Below are 24,403 nucleotides of genomic sequence, written 5' to 3'. Positions count from 1 at the left end.
GGTACGTAAATTTACGCTACAGTTCAGCACTGAAACTAAGGACATATTTAAAATGAAGCATTCTGCCTCAAACATGTTTTTGTTTAACAAGTTAATGAGATAAAACTCAGCCTAACTGGAAGATATGTACTTTTTTTTGGTTTGTTTGTTTTATGAGGTGCATCGTCTCTTTTTGCCTGTTGTGATCATCCTAAAACCGGCTCAGCTACAATTTCAATTTTATGACATCTAGAAATATTGAAATGTCTTCTCCGCCACACCAGAGCTCAAAACTAACCAAACCTTCCTGGACTCAAACTAATATTAGTGGCAATAACATTCTGTTTACGAGGTCTGTCCAAAAAGTATTGGACCTTTTTATTTTTTGCAAAAACCATATGGATTTGAATCACGTGTGATGGCATCAGCCAAGCTGGAACCTTCGTGCACATGCATGAGTTTTTTCACGCCTGTCGGATGCGTCATTCGCCTGTGAGCAGGCTTTGTGTGAGCAGTGGTCCACCCCTCTCGTCGGATTTTTATTGCGAATAAATGTCTGAACGATTTGGAGCTTTGCTGCATCAAATTTTTCCAGAAACTGTGAGAGACCTCCAGGTAGACACCATTCGGAAAATTTAGATGGCTTTCAGCGACGATTTTATGGGGATTACACAGATTAAGGAGTGCTCCAGCCGGTTTAAAGACCGCCCACAGCGTGTGAGAGCGCGGCGCACTCCGAGCACCGATCGACAGGCTCAAACCCCGCTGAAACAACCAAATCATTTCCAATGTGAAGGCTTTGTTGATCCGGGACGTCGTCTGACTTTCACAAAAAAGGCAGAAGGCGTGGACATCAGCACTTTTTCAGCTCATTCTACTGTTACAGGAGTTTTTTTCATGGAAAGAGAAGCGGAGGATTGCGACACCGTGCCGCTCATGGCACGGGACAAAACCACCTCCATGTTGGTCTCACAGGACGGCTTTCAGATGGCTCAGACGGCTTCCGGTGGCTTTTCAGTCGTGTGACTATCCGCGAAATTGTGCATGAGCTGGACATGCCCCAACATGTCCTGTGAGGCTTCATCACGGCGTTGCTTTGCGCCATGCGGCACTGCCGCGATGCGCGGAGTTCCTCCGCACGTCTGTCTCAATGTGCCGAAAAAGTGCTGATGTCCACATCTTCTGCAATTCCTGTGCTAGTCAGACGACATACCAGATCAAGACAGTGTCCAGTTTAGAAATGAACGGCACATTCCATTGTTACAGGAGTTTTTGTCATGGAAACAGGAGCGGAGGAATTCTGCGCGTCACGTGGTGCCGCATGGTGCAAAGCAACGCCATGATGAAGCCTCACAGGACATGTTGGGGCATGTCCAGCTCATGCATAATTTCACGGATAGTCACACGACTGAAAAGCCACCGGAAGCCGTCTGAGCCATCTGAAAGCCGTCCTGTGAGACCAACACGGAGGTGGTTTTGTCCCGTGCAATGAGCGGCACGGTGGCACAATCCTCCACTTCTCTTCCCATGAAAAAAAACTCCTGTAACAGTAGAATATGCTGAAAAAGTGCTGATGTCCACGCCTTCTGCCTTTTTTGTGAAAGTCAAACAACGTCCCGGATCAACAAAGCCTTCATGTTGGAAATGATCTGGTTGTTTCAGCGAGGTTTCAGCCTGTTGATCCAGCCAGTGGAACCAGCTCCCAATTCGGATCAGGGAGACAGACACCCTCTCTACTTTAAGATTAGGCTTAAAACTTTCCTTTTGCTAAAGCTCATAGTTAAGGCTGGATCAGGTGACCCTGAACCATCCCTTAGTTATGCTGCTATAGACTTAGACTGCTGGGGGGTTCCCATGATGCACTGAGTGTTTCTTTCTCTTTTTGCTCTGTATGCACCACTCTGCATTCAATCATTAGTGATTGATCTCTGCTCCCCTCCACAGCATGTCTTTTTCCTGGTTCTCTCCCTCACCCCCAGCCAGTCCCAGCAGAAGACTGCCCCTCCCTGAGCCTGGTTCTGCTGGAGGTTTCTTCCTGTTAAAAGGGAGTTTTTCCTTCCCACTGTCGCCAAGTGCTTGCTCACAGGGGGTCGTTTTGACCGTTGGGGTTTTTCCGTAATTATTGTATGGCTTTGCCTTACAATATAAAGCACCTTGGGGCAACTGTTTGTTGTGATTTGGCGCTATATAAATAATAAATAAAATTGATTTGATTGGCGCTCTGAGTGCGCCGCGTTCTCAGACACTGTGGGCGGTCTTTAAACCGGCTGGAGCACTCCTTAATCTGTGTAATCCCCATAAAATCGTCGCTGAAAGCCATCTAAATTTTCCGAATGGTGTCCACCTGGAGGTCTCTCACAGTTTCTGGGAAAAATTTGATGCAGCAAAGCTCCAAATCGTTCAGACATTTATTCGCAATAAAAATCCGACGAGAGGGTGGACCACTGCTCACACAAAGCCTGCTCACAGGCGAATGACGCAACCGACAGGCGTGAAAAAACTCACGCATGCGCACGAAGGTTCAAGCTTGGCTGATACAATCACATGTGATTCAAATCCATATGGTTTTTGCACAAAATAAAAAGGTCCGATACTTTTTGGACAGACCTCATATTTACTTTGTTTACTTTATTAGCTTCATACTGGTTATGCGGCCATTTTTAGTTCTTTCCTGCACAATGATCATTGACACTGGACTTGATTGTGCACCTGTAGACTTACACAAATGCACAAACGCACTTTGCTGTAATTTTTCTAGTATGATTTTTAACAGGATTTCAAAAAACAAAAAATAATGCCCACTATTTACATTAAAAGTCATATCATTAAATCAGACATAAGGTCAATTTGTCACTAAATTGGTGTGTCGCTAAGATACAAACTGGTTAAAAGAACGTTGGAGATTGTGTGCAGTTTGGTTTTATGGATTTACTATTGACAGTGCTCAGGACGTGTGGTTATTTTTTTGGGGGATTGCCCTCGTCAATGCCATTGCTCTCAGACAGTACCTCTTGCTCAAGCGTGTTAAATTGAGTTGCGGAGCCCCCCTTCTTGTTACGACCCCGTCGGCACAAGCAGCACAAGATCTCCTTGAAGGTTTTCCTCATCTCTTTGTCCCTGAAGCAATAGATGATGGGGTTGACAAAGGAGTTGCATTCCGCTAGGACCAGGCAGTACTTTTCATAGCGCAACACCTGGCAGTGGACACAGCCCAGACCATCCAGCAAGAGCACCACCAGGCCTGGAGTCCAGCAGACCACAAAGCAGCCTGCAGGGGGAGAATACAGGAGAGCAAAGGTACATTAGAATAACACTGGAAACGAGAAAAGCACTCATTAGGACACATGTCATTTTGGAGAAGGATTGCATCCCAATTCAGGTAAAACCCTCGAGTCTGTCCCTTTATCAAGATCTCTCTAAGGTTGTCTTGGGTCAGGGTCAATCTATTCAGCAGGTGTCCTGAATCCAGTTAATAGTTTATTCACATATGGGAATTTCTTTCCAAATCATTGAGTTTCCAAATTTGTGTGAAACCGGTGTTCTGTCGCAATTGCGTTGATCGATACGGCAACCTGAAGCATTTTTCAATGGAGAACAAGACACATTTTATTGGTCATCATTGTTAGATTTTAGCAAATCAGCACAAATGTAACAATAGCCTGTAAGATTCTTCTTAAATGGCCATGCTTAGACTGTGTGATTTCTGTCAAAATGCAGTATGACCTAGAACAGACCTAGGTCCCATATGAATGTTGTTAAGGCGGATTTAAGCCATGTTGAGATCAGATCTGAAATGATCCAACCTGTTCAGTAGCTGGCAAAACCGTGTTTAAGGGTTTAAGGGCTCATTAATGCTCCATTTATATAGATCTATCTGTGCTTTTCAAACAGTGCAACAGTCACTGCTCCCATACTTCCATTCATCCTTTACATTGGCATGAATGTTAATTAAAACATCCACTTTTTTGACAATTTCAAACATGGCGATGGGCAAAGCTGTAATTACACAGCTCCGGCAAAGAGATTAAAAACGTTGGTGGTCTGTGCAGCCAATAAATACTTTACAACAAGATTAAATATCAAAAACTTATCAAAATAATCAGCTGTTGATAAAAGCCTTCATCATATCCTTTGACTGAGGGTTTGTGTCTGACTTGAACTTTGGCTAAAGTGGACCCACAATCTCCACTGGTATTACTCCATTTCAGCAGTAAGCGTTAAGAAAACAGATATAAATATAAATGTATCTGGCGTGCCCAGATAGGGTGTATTCCAAATTTGAGCTTTATATCTGCATTTTTAGCTGAGATAATGCCTTTTAAAAATTAAAAAAAGCTCAAAATGTATTTGCGGGTGAAAAATAGGATTGTGGGTACCCTAATTAAATAAATTCTATCTAAAAAACTACTTGGATTTAAGCAGATATAATTTGCATGTGTTCATCAGACATATGTGGGTACTTGCAAAAAAAAAAAAAAAAAATCAGGAGAATCCGAGTCGGTGACCCGGGAAGATTTTCGAATATCTGATGATTTCACATGGAATGACCCTTCAACATTTTAAATCAACAGTTCATGTTCACTCACACACACACACACACACACACACACACACACACACACACACACACACACACACACACACACACACACACACACACACACACACACACACACACACACACACACACAAAGCATGGACGAAGCCATGAACTACCTGGCAGAGGCAACAAAAATAAATGGAAGGGGAACAATCTAATAGGAAAGAAAAATGAGTGTGAAAGTGGTAAAGAATGTGAAGAGGGTGTGTGTGTGTGTGTGTGTGTAAATTCCACTGTGGAGGACAATGTGCACAAACACACATACGTATAACACGTCAGGAAGTGGATTCGGTGCCGTCTGCGTGATCAAGTTTCAATTCAGTCAACAAAAAGTACAGTACGCTCAACACCAACTTATGCTGTCGTACAAGCGAAAGTCTGAAATCAACCTGACACGGACCTGAACTGTAACAACAACAAGCCCAATGCCAACGGATACCCTATAACCGTATTTAAGCCCAAGATCTTTGAAGTAGTTAGGATAAACCAAACTGCCCTCATGGTCTTAAAATCTCAAAACTGGTATTAATCCTCACAAGGGTAGAATTCCAAGTGTGCGTGCAAACACACACACACACGGCAGTGTCACATGTGCAGATGAGAAACTGTTTTGTATCATAACTATGCGGTTCCGTCAGGGCACGCTCCGGATTCTCCGCACTCGCATCCAAAAATGTGCTGAACCCACGTCAGTGAGAGGAAGCAGAAAGACGTGCAGCGGTATACACGTGTAAGAATTTAATCAAAAGCGAAAGAGGTGAGAGAAGAACCAGGGGAGGCTCTGCAGACAGAGGAGGAGCGCACCCAGTGCCACAAGAAATGAGGAGCAGCCAGGAAGGAGTGAATGTGTCGAGGGAGGAAAAAGCTGGTTGGATGAGTGGAGACGAGTCACAACAGGAGCGTGCAGGGCAGCTGTGGCGCTTTGTGAAAGGATGAGGGTGTTTATTTCATTATGTGCTCATCACGTTAAGTTTCAGATAAATGTGTCGCACAGAGGGGCGTGGCTACAGGACGGCGCATGTGTCAGAGAACACGGGCAGCAGGTGCTCACATCACACACTCTGGTTCCTGCAGATCTGTAGCTCACGTTCAAGTAGAGTTGAACCTGTCTGGACTTCACTGTGACACTCAGCAGCAAGTGGGGAATTGAACCATAGACCGTATGTAACTGCACGAACAGACTGGACAAACGCCTCATGATGTCACCCACAGCTTTTCTACAAAGCTGTTTTAAAGCTTAAATAAGGCGACTCGGTGTCGGCACACAGAGGCAAGAACGGCGGAACCTGGGTGGGATTAATGAAACCCAAACATGCCCCAGGTTTGTAATTACCAACCAGGTGCAGCTAAGGCACAGGCTAACTTTGTTTCGGGTGTTTGATTAATGCATATATGGCTGTATCACCATGGCCCAGTGTCGCAGACTGAACGGTCCCGTCTCCCCTGCCCTCTAAAAACCGGCCCACCCTGCCAGTGTTTCACCGATTATCACCTCATTTCTGCTTAAAGCTGCACTCCAGTCATCATCTATCTCATGAAAGAGAGTGGAGCGATCAGAGCGCACAGCAGCTGCTGCAGCGCCTACGTCATTTCAGAGAGCCAGCAATAACTCGCTACTTATCGCCTCATTTCTGGTTAAAACTGACTTACAAATGATTTAAGAGGTTTTACCTTGTCATCTGATGGGTAATAATCCCATTAATCCATTTGATCGCTTTGGGTGTAGAATGCATCTCAGACGTGCTGCTGTGGTCATGATGCATGTGCAGAGAAGGCAGAGCGGACCAATTTTTAGGGGGGACCGTTCAGTCGGCAACACCAGTTTCAAAAAGCAGCCTAATGTTTCAGTCTACTAAGCTTACTTAGTCGACTAAGGTTAGTCACCCAACATTATCCGTGTTATTTCCATTTCACTTCGACGGCTAAACTTGTAGATTAGCCATTTTACATTAGTCAACAATTTTCATGGTCATAGGGGCCTTGCGAGTGCCGCTACCAAGTAACGCCTCCAATGGGTGACTATTTTGTTTACTTCCGGGTTGCTCCATCTGCTCCAAACATGGCCAAGTCCGCCACAGCAGAGGAGAAGCGCTCCTGACCTCGGCGTCCATAAACATCTCCAATGAGTGATTCTGGTCTGGGAAAACCCACTCCTGCCGCAAGTCTCTCCTTCCTTCCTCCTCCAAGTGGTGGTACATGATAGCCGCCATTTTTGAGGGAAGACACTGAGGTTTTGTCAACCAAAATAAGATTAGCCTCCTCTGTACCAGGCTAAAAACATTAGTTGGGTAATACAAAACTTTAGCCGACTAAGTGCTTTGTGCAACAACCAAGATGAGTCGACTAAGTGAGCTTAGGCCACTATGCAAGATTAGACTGCATTATGAAACTGGGCCCATTGTGCCTTTGTAATTGTTGCACCATAAGTGGACCTAATGTCACCAAGCTACCTGCTCAGTAGTGCTAAACTGGTGCAGACTGTGCTAAGACATAAAATAATACTAAAATTTCAAGCAGCGGAAATACTGGAGCACCAACGTCTTTGATGTTCCGTTTGTACAATTTGTAATAAAATGATCAGAAAGGACAAACAGTTGACAGTTTGCATTAATGTCTGGCGGGGTCCTGAATTTGGCAGAAAGCTGTTACTCATAGTGTCCACACCCCCAAATATTTGTAGCTTTGTGTTAAAACAGCTTAATGCAATCAATTTTTCTAATAAATGAAATAAATCACACTTGCACAGTCATAAATAGGGAAATTAGCTGTAGAGACCAAAACTGTTTTTGCATCAGGCTGCAAACATGTTTATTTCTGCTGTAGAGTTAGAGATTTTTAACATGGGGGTCTATGGGGAAGGATTCTCTTTTGGAGCCAGCCTCAAATGACCATTCAAGGAATTGGAAGATTTGTCACTTCTGTGTTAAATTTCATTTTCCAGCACAGTGTTTGCCAATTCTGCATATTTTGTCCTTAAGGTAATTTAATGTCAGCAGAGGCAGCAAAAATATACACTCTTTGCAGCCATTTACTTTTCAGCGGCAGCCATGACAACGTGTGAGCATTAGGCGGCCCAACCACTACAAGGGCTCATCACACTTTGCTAGCATGTGTTTTGAAGCAAATACCATGCTGTGCTTCCTCAGTTACAGTTGTTGGGGCAACTCTAGCAGAGTGGTATCCACCAATCAGTGAGTTAGCTTCCTAATAAGTGTTGAGAAATGGTTGAGCTAAACCATGCACAACCACTGGGCATGTTGATCTGGCATGAACGCAGGACAAAGACAGATGAAGAGCTGTGCAAAAATTATCAGTTACATCTAGCATGCCTGCTTCCAAGACAGAAGGCTCCCACTTCAAGGCCAGGAAGGTCACCTGGCGTAAAACGTGTGTCAAATCAACATTTGGGTGAGCTGTGGTGAATGACCCCGTGCAAAAAGAAGATTTAATACGCGTAAGTCTATGAAAAATACTACAAAGCTGTCGAATATCTAGTATTTATGAATAAATATTTAAGGGCAGGGGTGGTGGCCAAGTGGTCAGTGCACTTGGTTTCAGTGCGGAAGGTTCCCAGTTCAAACCCCAACCCTGCCACATTTCTTCATGTAATGTGGAGTTGCCTCAAGAAGGGCATTCGGTGTAAAACTTGTGCCAATTCAACATGCAGAGCCACCTTGGATGTGCTGTGGCGACCTCAAGTAAAAATAAAAGAGCAGGGATTCAGTTTTTTTTAAAGAAATATTTAAAAATATACAATTCCCTCTTGGTGGCCTGTGAGAGTTATGAAGAAAATATGACTGAATTTAATAAAGTTTGTACAATCATACTGCCATTGTGTGATCATGAGAAATAATCTTTGGGCCATCACATACAAAGAAATCAAGGTTTCTTCTCATTATTGCTGGAATTATACGTACACACATGCAGGTTTTTGGTACTGTGTGTGCGCAAAACAACAGTAAGTCAAGGTCAGCTGATACTTCCTATCTCGAACAGGATGGAGCAGTTAAATCCATAAAACCACAAGAATACACAGTGTGCGTAATTACACACGCAGACTGTAGGGGTATAATTTTCATTACTGTGTGAACATAAAAACTCTAGTGTTTGTGAGCTAATTTGAACCAAACATGGTGGGCTGATTAAAAGTCAGTTAAGAACAAATTGACTTGGTTTTGAGAAAAATTGGTTTAAAGTCTGTCAAAAACTGGTTCCCATGCTTACATCGAGAGGGGATATTTAGAATAGTTCTAAAAGGAAGTGGTTACAGACATGTCTTTCAGGCACCTGTGGCTGAGAGTTCAGTAGTCTGCTGCTTGCAGCATTGCTAAAAGTGCTGAATCCACTTAAACTGAATTTTCAATTTTCAAATTGCTTTTTTTTTAACAAATGAAAAAAAATGTCATACTTACAAATACAGATTTATTTGTAAAACCCACCACGTTTCAGTAACGTGTGTTATACCGACCAACCAACCACTCATGTCAGGAAACTAATTTAAAAACAGAAATTACAAAGTTTTTTTTTTTTAAACCCACACGCCTTTTAAAAAAGTCCATTTTAACTACAATTCATTGCACTTTGATGACATTAATAGCTAATAAAAACACGGGGTAACTGGAAACCCATAATGCATTGTGGCATGTTTGTCTAAACACTCAAACATTTAAAATTAGTGCATTACTTTAAAACTAAAACATATAGCTGATATTTTCACTTTATAAAACAACAGACGTGACGTTAACTTGTCCGGAATTAGTTTGATTAAAATTTTAACCATTAGTCAAAACTGTCTGCCTACACATCAATCAATCAATCAATTTTATTTCTATAGCGCCAAATCACAACAAACAGTTGCCCCAAGGCGCTTTATATTGTAAGGCAAGGCCATACAATAATTACGTAAAAACCCCAACGGTCAAAACGACCCCCTGTGAGCAAGCAGTTGGCAACAGTGGGAAGGAAAAACTCCCTTTTAACAGGAAGAAACCTCCAGCAGAACCAGGCTCAGGGAGGGGCAGTCTTCTGCTGGGACTGGTTGGGGCTGAGGGAGAGAACCAGGAAAAAGACATGCTGTGGAGGGGAGCAGAGATCAATCACTAATGATTAAATGCAGAGTGGTGCATACAGAGCAAAAAGAGAAAGAAACACTCAGTGCATCATGGGAACCCCCCAGCAGTCTAAGTCTATAGCAGCATAACTAAGGGATGGTTCAGGGTCACCTGATCCAGCCCTAACTATAAGCTTTAGCAAAAAGGAAAGTTTTAAGCCTAATCTTAAAAGTAGAGAGGGTGTCTGTCTCCCTGATCTGAATTGGGAGCTGGTTCCACAGCAGAGGAGCCTGAAAGCTGAAGGCTCTGCCTCCCATTCTACTCTTAAAAACCCTAGGAACTACAAGTAAGCCTGCAGTCTGAGAGCGAAGCGCTCTATTGGGGTGATATGGTACTATGAGGTCCCTAAGATAAGATGGGACCTGATTATTCAAAACCTTATAAGTAAGAAGAAGAATTTTAAATTCTATTCTAGAATTAACAGGAAACCAATGAAGAGAGGCCTATATGGGTGAGATATGCTCTGTCCTAGTCCCTGTTAGTACTCTAGCTGCAGCATTTTGAATTAACTGAAGGCTTTTCAGGGACCTTTTAGGACAACCTGATAATAATGAATTACAATAGTCCAGCCTAGAGGAAATAAATGCATGAATTAGTTTTTCAGCATCACTCTGAGACAAGACCTTTCTAATTTTCGAGATATTGCGTAAATGCAAAAAAGCAGTCCTACATATTTGTTTAATATGCGCTTTGAATGACATATCCTGATCAAAAATGACTCCAAGATTTCTCACAGTATTACTAGAGGTCAGGGTAATGCCATCCAGAGTAAGGATCTGGTTAGACACCATGTTTCTAAGATTTGTGGGGCCAAGTACAATAACTTCAGTTTTATCTGAGTTTAAAAGCAGGAAATTAGAGGTCATCCATGTCTTTATGTCTGTAAGACAATCCTGCAGTTTAGCTAATTGGTGTGTGTCCTCTGGCTTCATGGATAGATAAAGCTGGGTATCATCTGCGTAACAATGAAAATTTAAGCAATGCCGTCTAATAATACTGCCTAAGGGAAGCATGTATAAAGTGAATAAAATTGGTCCTAGCACAGAACCTTGTGGAACTCCATAATTAACCTTAGTCTGTGAAGAAGATTCCCCATTTACATGAACAAATTGTAATCTATTAGATAAATATGATTCAAACCACTGCAGTGCAGTGCCTTTAATACCTATGGCATGCTCTAATCTCTGTAATAAAATTTTATGGTCAGCAGTATCAAAAGCTGCACTGAGGTCTAACAGGACAAGAGATGAGTCCACTGTCTGAGGCCATAAAAAGATCATTTGTAACCATCACTAATGCTGTTTCTGTACTATGATGAATTCTAAAACCTGACTGAAACTCTTCAAATAGACCATTCCTCTGCAGATGATCAGTTAGCTGTTTTACAACTACCCTTTCAAGAATTTTTGAGAGAAAAGGAAGGTTGGAGATTGGCCTATAATTAGCTAAGATAGCTGGGTCAAGTGATGGCTTTTTAAGTAATGGTTTAATTACTGCCACCTTAAAAGCCTGTGGTACATAGCCAACTAATAAAGATAGATTGATCATATTTAAGATCGAAGCATTAAATAATGGTAGGGCTTCCTTGAGCAGCCTGGTAGGAATGGGGTCTAATAGACATGTTGATGGTTTGGATGAAGTAACTAATGAAAATAACTCAGACAGAACAATCTGAGAGAAAGAGTCTAACCAAATACCGGCATCACTGAAAGCAGCCAAAGATAACTATACGTCTTTGGGATGGTTATGAGTAATTTTTTCTCTAATAGTTAAAATTTTATTAGCAAAGAAAGTCATGAAGTCATTACTAGTTAAAGTTAAAGGAATACTTGGCTCAATAGAGCTCTGACTCTGTCAGCCTGGCTACAGTGCTGAAAAGAAACCTGGGGTTGTTCTTATTTTCTTCAATTAGTGATGAGTAGTAAGATGTCCTAGCTTTACGGAGGGCTTTTTTTATAGAGCAACAGACTCTTTTTCCAGGCTAAGTGAAGATCTTCTAAACTAGTGAGACACCATTTCCTCTCCAACCCATGGGTTATCTGCTTTAAGCTGCGAGTTTGAGAGTTATACCACGGAGTCAGGCACTTCTGATTTAAAGCTCTCTTTTTCAGAGGAGCTACAGCATCCAAAGTCGTCTTCAATGAGGATGTAAAATTATTGACGAGATACTCTATCTCACTTACAGAGTTTAGGTAGCTACTCTGCACTGTGTTGGTATATGGCATTAGAGAACATAAAGAAGGAATCATATCCTTAAACCTAGTTACAGCGCTTTCTGAAAGACTTCTAGTGTAATGAAACTTATCCCCCACTGCTGGGTAGTCCATCAGAGTAAATGTTATTAAGAAATGATCAGACAGAAGGGAGTTTTCAGGGAATACTGTTAAGTCTTCAATTTCCATACCATAAGTCAGAACAAGATCTAAGATATGATTAAAGTGGCGGGTGGACTCATTTACATTTTGAGCAAAGCCAATTGAGTCTAATAATAGATTAAATGCAGTGTTGAGGCTGTCATTCTCAGCATCTGTGTGGATGTTAAAATCGCCCACTATAATTATCTTATCTGAGCTAAGCACTAAGTCAGACAAAAAGTCTGAAAATTCACAGAGAAACTCACAGTAATGACCAGGTGGACGATAGATAACAAATAAAACTGGTTTTTGGGACTTCCAATTTGGATGGACAAGACTAAGAGTCAAGCTTTCAAATGAATTAAAGCTCTGTCTGGGTTTTTGATTAATTAATAAGCTGGAATGGAAGATTGCTGCTAATCCTCCGCCTCGGCCCGTGCTACGAGCATTCTGGCAATTAGTGTGACTCGGGGGAGTTGACTCATTTAAACTAGCATATTCATCCTGCTGTAACCAGGTTTCTGTAAGGCAGAATAAATCAATATGTTGATCAATTATTATATCATTTACTAACAGGGACTTAGAAGAGAGAGGCCTAATGTTTAATAGACCACATTTAACTGTTTTAGTCTGTGGTGCAGTTGAAGGTGCTATATTTTTTCTTTTTGAATTTTTATGCTTAAGTAGATTTTTGCTGGTTATTGGTGGTCTGGGAGCAGGCACCGTCTCTATGGGGATGGGGTAATGAGGGGATGGCAGGGGGAGAGAAGCTGCAGAGAGGTGTGTAAGACTACAACTCTGCTTCCTGGTCCCAACCCTGGATAGTCACAGTTTGGAGGATTTAAGAAAATTGGCCAGATTTCTAGAAATGAGAGCTGCTCCATCCTAAGTGGGATGGATGCCGTCTCTCCTAACAAGACCAGGTTTTCCCCAGAAGCTTTGCCAATTATGTATGAAGCCCACCTCATTTTTTGGACACCACTCAGACAGCCAGCAATTCAAGGAGAACATGCGGCTAAACATGTCACTCCCGGTCCGATTGGGGAGGGGCCCAGAGAAAACTACAGAGTCCGACATTGTTTTTGCAAAGTTACACCGATTCAATGTTAATTTTAGTGACCTCCGATTGGCGTAACCGAGTGTCATTACTGCTGAATTACAATCTTACCAAATTTACGCTTAGCCTTAGCCAGCAGTTTCAAATTTCCTTCAATGTCGCCTGCTCTGGCCCCCGGAAGACAATTGACTATGGTTGCTGGTGTCGCTAACTTCACATTTCTCAAAACAGAGTCGCCAATAACCAGAGTTTGATCCTTGGCGGGTGTCGTCGAGTGGGGAAAAACAGTTAGAAATGTGAACGGGTTGGCGGTGTACACGGGGCTTCTGTTTAGAACTACGCTTCCTCCTCACAGTCACCCAGTCGGCCTGCTTTCCCAGCTGCTCGGGATCTGCCAGAGGGAAACTAACGGCGGCTAAGCTACCTTGGTCCGCACCGACTACAGGGGCCTGGCTAGCTGTCGAATTTTCCACGGTGCGGAGCCGAGTCTCCAATTCGCCCAGCCTGGCCTCCAAAGCTACGAATAAGCTACACTTATTACAAGTACCATTACTGCTAAAGGAGGCCGAGGAATAACTAAACATTTCACACCCAGAGCAGAAAAGTGTGGGAGAGACAGGAGAAGCCGCCATGCTAAGCCGGCTAAGAGCTAGTAGCTGCGCTAAGCTAGCGGATTCCTAAAAACACACAAAGTGAATAATGTGTAAATAATTTAGAGGTGATTCAGCAGAGGGAGTGCTTTAGTTAAGGCACGTGAAGATTACACTGTGAAACAAATCGTTATCTAGTTAACTAGATCAATCTAACTGCGCAGATTAAACAGCTAACAGATACAGAAAAACACCGCTGTGCTCCGGAACAGGAAGTGATACAATACCGCAGTGAGAGCCAACCACCAGTATGACTTGTGTGATATGCTGGCGAGTTTGTATGGTGTGAAGAGAAATTATATTTTTTCCCCTCCTTCCTTTTGTTCTTCTCTTTCCTTTGTTTATGGTCACCAGGTCTCTTTTGCTGAGAGAAGGCTCATCTGAGACAGAAGCACTGGCTCGCTGTTGCTGTTGTGTCAGTAGCTACTAGTGTACTGAAAGTTATCGGTTTAGCTTTTATCTGTAACTTCCACTAAATTTTTTTTAGGAGTTTACTAGTTATTGAAGCTAACTTTTAGCTGTGCCCACCACTGTGTGTGTGTATACACACACACACACACATTACTACGAAACACTAAAATAAAGTTATCGATCACTTTTCTATTGGTCATATCACCTGGAAAGGTCAAACTCACTTAAGATCAAGAAAACCGTCTTCATCAGGTTGACCACAGTCTCTTTGCGTCTCTGGCTGGTGTGCTCCTCCATCTGCTTGCTCTTGTGCCTGACATAGACAAAGATCCTGGTGTAGACGACCACCATGATGGAGAAGGTTAGCAGGTTGAGAATGGCCCAGAAGACCAGATAAGTGCGACTGTAGAGTGGTGCCATGGTGGAGCACTCGTTCAGGTCACACAGGCAGTGCCACCCCATGGAAGGAATCAGTCCCATCAGTATGGCCACCAGCCAGATGCAAAACATGATGATAAACACGCGACGTGTGCTCATCGTGCTGTGGAGCTGCATGTTGAAGATGGTCTGGTGACGCTCCACTGCCACAGCCAGAAGGTTCAGGACTGAGGCCGTCAGGCTGGTATCAATCAGCGCCTCTCGCACAAACCACTGCTGCATGGACAGTTTAATGGTCCACGGACCAGTATGGAACATCAAGTGGAGGTAGGACACACCTGGGAAGAAATGAGTGCAAGTGTTATGTTTGCAAAGGTGGCACATCAGTTCAGCTTCTCTCCTTTTTGAAGGACTGCAGTTTGAAATTACAGACTATTAAAACTGTGAGTGATAACAAAAGCTTCAAGACATCTACCCCAAAAATAAAGTCTAGAATTGACTTCAGCCATTATCTATGTCTTGGGCTTCAGCTGAAGAAATGGAAAGGTGTGACACTGTATAATAAATTACATGGACCCGAGTGCTCTACACAACCCTTTGCTGGATTGGTTAGTCCAGTTGACAGGATCCCCTAAATGGAACATGAATTTCATCTGATGTCACATTGTCCCATTTGCTTTGCCTTAAACGTTAGCAAAATGAGATCTTAAGTTTGCACCGTTAGCCATTTCCATACTATGAACAAACTTTCCTGCACCAGGTTGAGATATGCTGCGGTTATTGTGTCCCATAGGAGCTAAATTACTTTTACATACAGTGTATTTTCCATCATGCACACCCCAACACTAACAAAACATTGCAAGAAGGGTAGACTTTCAAGACATCTAGCTACACTGAAAAAAAAATGGGGATTGTAGTTGCAAAATTCAGGGAGGAGGTCCATGAGCCAGTAGACAATTTTGACCTAATCAGTGTCACTTATTGGGACAAACACAATACAGCCGAGGTGTACTATGGCCTACACAAAAATGTTTAATGGTCATCCCACGGTGGTAACTATAGCCAGGTAGTGGTCAATGAAGGATTACAAACACATTTTTTTTTATGCCACTTTGTCTGGTAATAAAGACTCCAAACAGGTATAGTTTGGACTATCTCTGACTGAATCTTATGGGGTTATGGGGGAAAAAAATGGCAAAAATGGTGACAAAGGTCAAAATCAGTTTGTACAGGAGTCAAAAGTTAAAGTTGCTCCAATTTCAGTAAAAAGTGGTGAAAATTATCGGTTGAGCTAAAAGAACTAATAAATGGAATAGTTTTGACGGTGCTGAATACTTTGTCTCCAAAGTAAAGTTCAAACAAGGTCAATGTCCATTGGATTCTCTGACATGTGACACAGTTACCCCGTAACATGATAACTAAGCATGACAGATGGTGCAAACTATGTCTTTTCAAAACACTATTAACTCAACCAACTTTAATTGTTGACCCCATAGAAACTGAAAGTGACCTTTGTCACCAATTTTGATGGGTTTTACCCCATAACATTCAGTTATAGATAGACCAAACTATACATTTTTGGAATAGTTATGATCAGACAAATAATGTGGTATACTCTTCAATATCATTGGAGCATTTTGAAATTTTCAGGGCCGAGTAGGACAACGTCCTATGGAGGACCCTATTGTAATTGCGCTGTTTATTATTATTATTTATTAGGGCCCAAGTAGGAAAAAGTCCTACGAGGACCCTATTTTAATTGCGCTGTTTATTATTATTAGCGCCCGAGTAGGACAACGTCCTACAAGGACCCTATTGTAATTGTGCTGTTTATTATTATTATTATTATTATTATCCATCCATCCATTTTCTTCCGCTTTATCCGGAGTCGGGTCGCGGGGGCAGCAGCTCAAGCAAAGCCGCCCAGACCTCCCGATCCACACACACCTCCTCCAGCTCCTCCGGGGGAACCCCAAGGCGTTCCCAAGCCAGCCGAGAGATGTAGTCCCTCCAGCGTGTCCTGGGTCTTCCCTGGGGCCTCCTCCCAGTGGGATTATTATTATTATCACTTTTAAAATCAAAATTTCGGCCCATTCCCATGCTCAAAAACTCAAACTTTGCAAAACTTTTTTGGAGTAGGGAGATGAAAATTAGTACACGTGTGACTTGCACAGAAGTACAAAAAAATCTCTTGCACCATGGGTCTACTCCAAATAGGAAGTCGGCCATTTTGAATTTTCTTGTCATTTTGGCGTGATTTCCACACGTTGTATTTGAACAAACTCCTCCTAGGGATTTTGTCCAATACACTTCAAGTTTGTTCCAGATCATCCAGAGACGATACTGATCAAAAGTTATCGAAAGCTTTTCTCTATGTTGACGGGTGTGGTGCTATGGCGCCGCCATTTTGGCCCTTCGCCATGGAACAACAAGTCATGATAACTCCTCCATGCTTTGCCTGATTGACTTGAAACTTCACATGTGTGATGACAGTTGGCCCCTCAACACACCTGCCCCCTCTGTGCTCTGAGCGCCCCCTAGTGGATGATCCATCAACATGTAAAACTCCTTCATGCATTGTGTGATTTGCTTGAAATTTGAACTGTGGGATGAATGGTTGCCCCTGTACACACATGCCCACATCTGGTCACAAGGGGACGCGCTGGCCTGGGTAGGCGGTCACATGGAACGAGGGCCCGTATATGACTGCTTGCAGTCCTAGTGACATCTGTAATTTTTCATTGACCCCTACCTGGCCACAGCTACCACACATTTTTGAGTAGGTCATAGTGCACTGAGGCTGGATTGCAAGTGCTGTTTAGTCATCTTAAACCTGCATGGCCCATGGACTAACAGAACTAGAGAAGAGCCACCTGCACAGAAGGCCACTGCTCCAACCACTGAGCCAACACTCCCCCAGATCTGCAAAAACACCTTCAAAAACTGAGCATGAAGGAGAGAACTGTGGGAAGTCCACAGTGACAACTCTGCAGCAGTTAAAATCTTCAGTGGCTTTGACTGGAGAGAAAGGGCAAAAATAACTTCTACCTCTGTCACACAGAAAGAGAGGATATGTGAAATCTACTCTATAAGGCACTGCAGCCTACATCTGTGTCACAAGTTAATCAATTAAAAACATAATCAACAGATTAACCAATATGAAAATCATCCATAATTCCAGCAGCAGATGTATCAGCTCCAACACAAATACCTTCCAATATTAAAAACATCTTTATAGGATGAGAATCAAATCACTTAGACGTTGAAATAAGTAGCCACTGTACCTGAGAAGAGGTCTGAGAAAGCCAGGTTACCCAGCAGGTAGTAGATGGGAAAGTGAAAGCGTTTATTTTTTAAAATGGACAATATGACCAAAATGTTGGAAAATATGACCACAAAACAGACGGTCATTCCCAGACTGACGACCACATAGTCACGCGTACGCCAATAGTCGCTGATGCTCTTGCCGCTGTGGTCGTAGAAAAACTTGACGGAGCGGTTGTAGTAGCATCCAGGTTTGTCGCCGCTGTAGGTATCCATCGTGGGAGAGTGCAGTGAGGTCACAAAACAGCCGGGCCTTTTAAGAAGCTCAGATGGGAAGGGAAGGGAAGCATTAGGGCGCCATTCAAACGTGAACTTGGCGGTGAGATCGGCATACCATCAACTGGACAAGAATGACTGGACTGATCCAGGTGGAGGTCTGTACTTTTTACAGCACGCTGGCTTCTCCCCTTGCAGTCTGTGGAAAAGAAAATTACTGTTTTAATACAGGCAGTCAAAAATTACATTATATAATAATAATAATAATAATAATAATCTGATTTCGGCTATGGTTCTTAGCTCTGGTGAACTGCCACATTAGACAACTGAACCAAGCAGTTTGTCCAGATTTGGACTTGCAAGTATTTGCCCACAAATCTATCTGGGGTTTAAAACCTGGACAAGAACACGTGTGATCATTAAAGGGGACAAAGTTCTTAAACCAAGAGCAGATCATGTGAGGTCTGGGCTGTGACCTCACAACCCTTCACAAAGAGTGAAGCCAGTATGGAGATCGTATAGTTTCCAAAAACAGTAACCTACTTAAAAACAAACAAACAAAACACACACACAAAAAAAAAATTCTACATTTAAAAGCCTAAATACACATTAAACTTTATTTCGGGATAAATTATTTATTTTATTTATTTATTATTTTTTTGTTTTACATATTTGAGGTTCATTTCACGAACCTTAAAATAATATGTTCTTTAATCTAATTTCTGTACAAATGCGCTTCCATTGTCTTTATTTTTTTAACCTGAATAAAGACACAATGACTTAAACGTATCATCCTCTAACCAGTCTAAAGTCAACCAACTGGCTGTAAAAGTGATGCTGTCGTTGTGGTTTACGAATATGCATCTCTGAAACATGTATATCATGTTTCAGAGATTTGTGATTATGTATCATCACTTTTACAAATTTTGTGTAAAGAAGTGAAGTAGGGCTGCAACAAACAATTATTTGGATCATCGATGAATCTGATGGGGTTTCGACACGATTAATCGGATTAGCGGGGAATGTTTTTTTTTAAAATGTGCCAGGGAAACAATTTTTCTCTCCTTACATCACTTTAACAACAGAACATTATCTGAAAACTTAACATACTTGAATATCAACAAATCGTCAAATGTCCCTTGGCTGTTGAAATATAAAATAATAAAGAATAAAACAGTTTATAATAAAGAAAAAAAGTAATTATTTTAAATGGCATTGCTTTATCAAAGTGCTGAGTTGCCATAAAACAACATTGAAACATATAAATGTTATCAAATATATGGTGGAAAAAAAGAGGTATTTTGTTGCTGCAAATGAGCAATTAGCATAACCAGTTAACCATAAAACCTAAATCAAAAACTGTAGCCTGACTCATATGTGCAACATTCTCTGTATAACTTGTAAACTATGTGGTCATTTTACAGTGACACATGTGACTCATGTCTTTTTCTCTAAAATTGTATTGTAGCATTATTAGTTATTATTACTATTATTATTGTTGCTATTATTAATATATAAATAAAAATAAATTTTAAAATATAATTTGTAATACATTTGACTCTTTTACGACAACAAATGGTGAGCCATTAATTATTATACAGAAAACAAAATGCACAAACATGCTGAAATGCCAGCAGCTTAATGCTAACTTTAACATTGAAAATGCCATAGACATGCTAACACGTTGGCATCGGCATAAAATACATCTATCAACTGTTTCAGAAGACCATAACAGGTCAGTTTAACATAAAAAAGGTAAATATTCCTCACAGACATATGCTCTTTAGGGTTTTAGTGGGGAAAAAAGATAAAGCGAAATAAAACAAATGAAACCAATGAAGCAGCAGCTCGAAGCACCCCTTCATTGTTCAAAATTCAAAGCAAAGCTTGGTTGATTATATGGAAGAAACAAAACATTTGCAGTAAAACAAAGTTATTTAGCAACTAATCGATGACTAAATTAGTTGACAACTATTTTAATAATCGATTTTAATCGATTAACTCGATTAGTTGTTTCAGCTCTAAAGTGAAGTCTGTGAGCATGTGCTACAACCCCTGGCAAAAATTATGTAATCACCGGCCTCGGAGGATGTTCATTCAGTTGTTTAATTTTGTAGAAAAAAGCAGATGACAGACATGACACAAAACTAAAGTCATTTCAAATGGCAACTTTCTGGCTTTAAGAAACACTATAAGAAATCAGGAAAACAAATTGTGGCAGTCAGTAACGGTTACTTTTTAGACCAAGCAGAGGGGAAAAAAATATGGAATCACTCAATTCTGAGGAAAAAATTATGGAATCATGAAAAACAAAAGAACGCTCCAACACATCACTAGTATTTTGTTGCACCACCTCTGGCTTTTATAACAGCTTGCAGTCTCTGAGGCATGGACTTAATGAGTGACAAATAGTACTCTTCAATCTGGCTCCAACTTTCCCTGATTGCTGTTGCCAGATCAGCTTTGCAGGTTGGAGCCTTGTCATGGACCATTTTCTTCAACTTCCACCAAAGATTTTCAATTGGATTAAGATCCGTACTGTTTGTGTCTTTTTGCAAGGAATGTTTTCACAGTTTTTGCTCTATGGCAAGATGCATTATCATCTTGAAAAATGATATCATCCCCAAACATCCTTTCAATTGATGGGATAAGAAAAGTGTCCAAAATATCAACTTAAACTTGTGCATTTATTGATGATGTAATGACAGCCATCTCCCCAGTGCCTTTACCTGACATGCAGCCCCATATCATCAATGACTGTGGAAATTTACATGTTCTCGTCAGGCAGTCATCTTTATAAATCTCATTGGAACGGCACCAAACAAAAGTTCCAGCATCATCACCTTGCCCAATGCAGATTCGAGATTCATCACTGAATATGACTTTCATCCAGTCATCCACAGTCCACGATTGCTTTTCCTTAGCCCATTGCAACCTTGTTTTTTTCTGTTTAGGTGTTAATGATGGCTTTCGTTTAGCTTTTCTGTATGTAAATCCCATTTCCTTTAGGCGGTTTCTTACAGTTCGGTCACAGACGTTGACTCCAGTTTCCTCCCATTCGTTCCTCATTTGTTTTGTTGTGCATTTTCGATTTTTGAGACATACTGCTTTAAGTTTTCGGTCTTGACGCTTTGATGTCTTCCTTGGTCTACCAGTATGTTTGCCTTTAACAACCTTCCCATGTTTGTATTTGGTCCAGAGTTTAGACACAGCTGACTGTGAACACCAACATCTTTTGCAACATTGTATGGTGATTTAGCCTCTTAAGAGTTTGATAATCCTCTCCTTTGTTTCAATTGACATCTCTCGTGTTGAAGCCATGATTCATGTCAGTCCACTTGGTGCAACAGCTCTCCAAGGTGTGATCACTCCTTTTTAGATGCAGACTAACGAGCAGATCTGATTTGATGCAGGTGTTTTGGGGATGAAAATTTACAGGGTGATTCCATAATTTATTCCTCAGAATTGAGTGATTCCATATTTTTTTTTCCCTCTGCTTGGTCTAAAAAAGTAACCATTACTGACTGCCACAATTTTTTTTCTTGATTTCTTATAGTGTTTCTTAAAGCCAGAAAGTTGCCATTTGAAATGACTTTAGTTTTGTGTCATGTCTGTGATCTGCTTTTTTTCTACAAAATTAAACAACTGAATGAACATCCTCCGAGGCCGGTGATTCCATAATTTTCGCCAGGGGTTGTAGTGTCGTGTGTCACTAGATCCATGACACCACAGAACCATCCTGAGTCTTGGATTTCTAACACCCAGGCAGACAACTGGTCAATACCCCACATTGTCAAAGTAACCATCTATCCCCTGCAGCCAGGTGAACCACGGGCATCCCCTTGGCTTTCTCAACCACTGGGGTCCTTAACACTGAGGTGCAGTGCATGGTGGCTCATGCACGCAAAACCACGGTGCATGGCCAAAAATGTCAAGACTGACAAGTCCTCACAATGCAAGTGATACTTCTCGTCTGAGTCTCTCCAAATAACCATTAATTTGATGCAAAGTCATTCCAGCAGCACCCAAGGAGCCACAGAAGAGACCTAGTGCCAAAGACATCCGGGCATCGCCTTCAGTCACTGCATGGCTAACGTCAAAGTCTCATAACCATACAGCAAGACAGGAAGCACAAACACCCTGAAGACTTGGACCTTCAGTCTCCTGCACACATCTCTGCATCGCCAAACACCTCTTCTGCCCTGCGACCTCATGACTCCTTGAGCTCTTTCCAAGCAGAGCTCTTTCCAAGCATCTCCTGATCTCAAAAGCTGAAGATCCAGAGATATGTCGCTGCCAAGATAAGTAAATATCTCTGCAAAACGCACTGATTTCAAAACATTCTTGTACCATCCAGACCCGTTTAAAGACAACTAACATGCTGTAAAAGAGATGTTTAGTGTGTGTACGTCCACAATCCTTTATTTTGGGTTTCATATTTATGTACAGTAGTGTTCAGAATAATAGTAGTGCTATATGACTAAAAAGATTAATCCAGGTTTTGAGTATATTTCTTATTGTTACATGGGAAACAAGGTACCAGTAGATTCAGCAGATTCTCACAAATCCAACAATCCCACGCATTCATGATATGCACACTCTTAAAGCTGTGAAATTGGGCTATTAGTAAAAAAAAAAGTAGAAAAGGGGATGTTCACAATAATAGTAGCATCTGCTGTTGACACTACAAACTCAAAACTATTATGTTCAAACTGCTTTTTTAGCAATCCTGTGAATCACTAAACTAGTATTTAGTTGTATAACCACAGTTTTTCATGATTTCTTCACATCTGCGAGGCATTAATTTTGTTGGTTTGGAACCAAGATTTTGCTTGTTTACTAGTGTGCCTGGGGTCATTGTCTTGTTGAAACACCCATTTCAAGGGCATGTCCTCTTCAGCATAAAGCAACATGACCTCTTCAAGTATTTTGACTGATCCATGATACCTGGTGTGCGATATATAGGCCCAACACCATAGTAGGAGAAACATGCCCATATCATGATGCTTGCACCACAATGCTTCACTGTGAAATGTGGCTTGAATTCAGAGTTTGGGGGTCGTCTCACAAACTGTCTGCGGCCCTTAGACCCAAAAAGAACAATTTTACTCTCATCAGTCCACAAAATATTCCTCCATTTCTCTTTAGGCCAGTTGATGTGTTCTTTGGCAAATTGTAACCTCTTCTGCACGTCTTTTATTTAACAGAGGGACTTTGCGGGGGATTCTTGCAAATAAATTAGTTTCACACAGGTGTCTTCTAACTGTCACAGCACTTACAGGTCACTCCAGACTGTCTTTGATCATCCTGGAGCTGATCAATGGGTGAGCCTTTGCCATTCTGGTTATTCTTCTATCCATTTTGATGGTTGTTTTCTGTTTTCTTCCACGTCTCTGGTTTTTTGTCCATTTTAAAGCATTGGAGATCATTGTAGATGAACAGCCTATAATTTTTTCCACCTGTGTATAAGTTTTCCCCTCTCTAATCAACTTTTTAATCAAACTACGCTGTTCTTCTGAACAATGTCTTGAACGTCCCATTTTCCTCAGGCTTTCAAAGAGAAAAGCATGTTCAACAGGTGCTGGCTTCATCCTTAAATAGGGGACACCTGATTCACACCTGTTTGTTCCACAAAACTGACGAACTCACTGACTGAATGTCACACTATTATTGTGAACACCCCCTTTTCTACTTTTTTTTACTAACAGCCCAATTTCATAACCTTAAGAGTGTGCATATCATAAATGCTTGGTCTTGTTGGATTTGTGAGAATCTACTGAATCTACTGGTACCTTGTTTCCCATGTAACAATAAGAAATATACTCAAAACCTGGATTAATCTTTTTTGTCACATAGCACTACTATTATTCTGAACATTACTGTAATTTAATTGAATTTAACTGGGTTAGTCCCACTGAGATCAAGATCTCTTTTGCAAGGGAGACCTGGACAATTATAAAGTTTCCAATTCATCTAACTAACCTGCATGTTTTTGGATGTGGGAGGAAACCGGAGCACCCCGAGGAAACCCACGCAAATACGGGGAGAACATGTACACAGAGATTAAGCAGTGTTCTTTTTATAATTTATGTAAATAAGCCTACATTTTAAAAAGTAAATGAGTAATTGCTTTGAGTTATTTTTTGTATTCAAATTCTCAGATTTCATCCCCCCGCCCCCTTCTCATTTCTTAATTCCTCTCTGACAGAAAACTGATTATCTCTGGGTTGTGGACAAAGAGGGGAAAAAAGGGCATTTGACACCATCATCTGGGGCTTTGGAAAAAACATAACTTATCAATATTTTCACCAGCTTCTAAGATT

At 41.4% G+C, this 24,403-nt stretch overlaps 1 protein-coding gene across 1 annotated transcript in view; it reads right to left on the bottom strand.

Moving 5' to 3' along the window:
* Positions 1-2,481: 2,481 nt before the first annotated feature.
* The window catches only part of lpar2b (lysophosphatidic acid receptor 2b), a 47,061-nt gene continuing 25,139 nt past the window's right edge, over positions 2,482-24,403 (bottom strand). The window contains exons 2-4 of the mRNA XM_034187788.1: positions 17,825-18,279; positions 14,387-14,878; positions 2,482-3,247 (exon numbers count right to left, since the gene is read on the bottom strand). Coding sequence (XP_034043679.1) covers positions 2,937-3,247; positions 14,387-14,878; positions 17,825-18,080 — 1,059 coding nt within the window. The 5' untranslated portion in view covers positions 18,081-18,279 and the 3' untranslated portion in view covers positions 2,482-2,936. The remainder of the gene's footprint in view (positions 3,248-14,386; positions 14,879-17,824; positions 18,280-24,403) is intronic.

The sequence above is a fragment of the Thalassophryne amazonica genome, chromosome 15 (assembly GCF_902500255.1).
Source record: "Thalassophryne amazonica chromosome 15, fThaAma1.1, whole genome shotgun sequence".
Taxonomy (NCBI): Eukaryota; Metazoa; Chordata; class Actinopteri; order Batrachoidiformes; family Batrachoididae; genus Thalassophryne; species Thalassophryne amazonica.
Note: the sequence above shows the minus strand (reverse complement) of the source record. Positions and strands in the feature narration are given on the sequence as shown.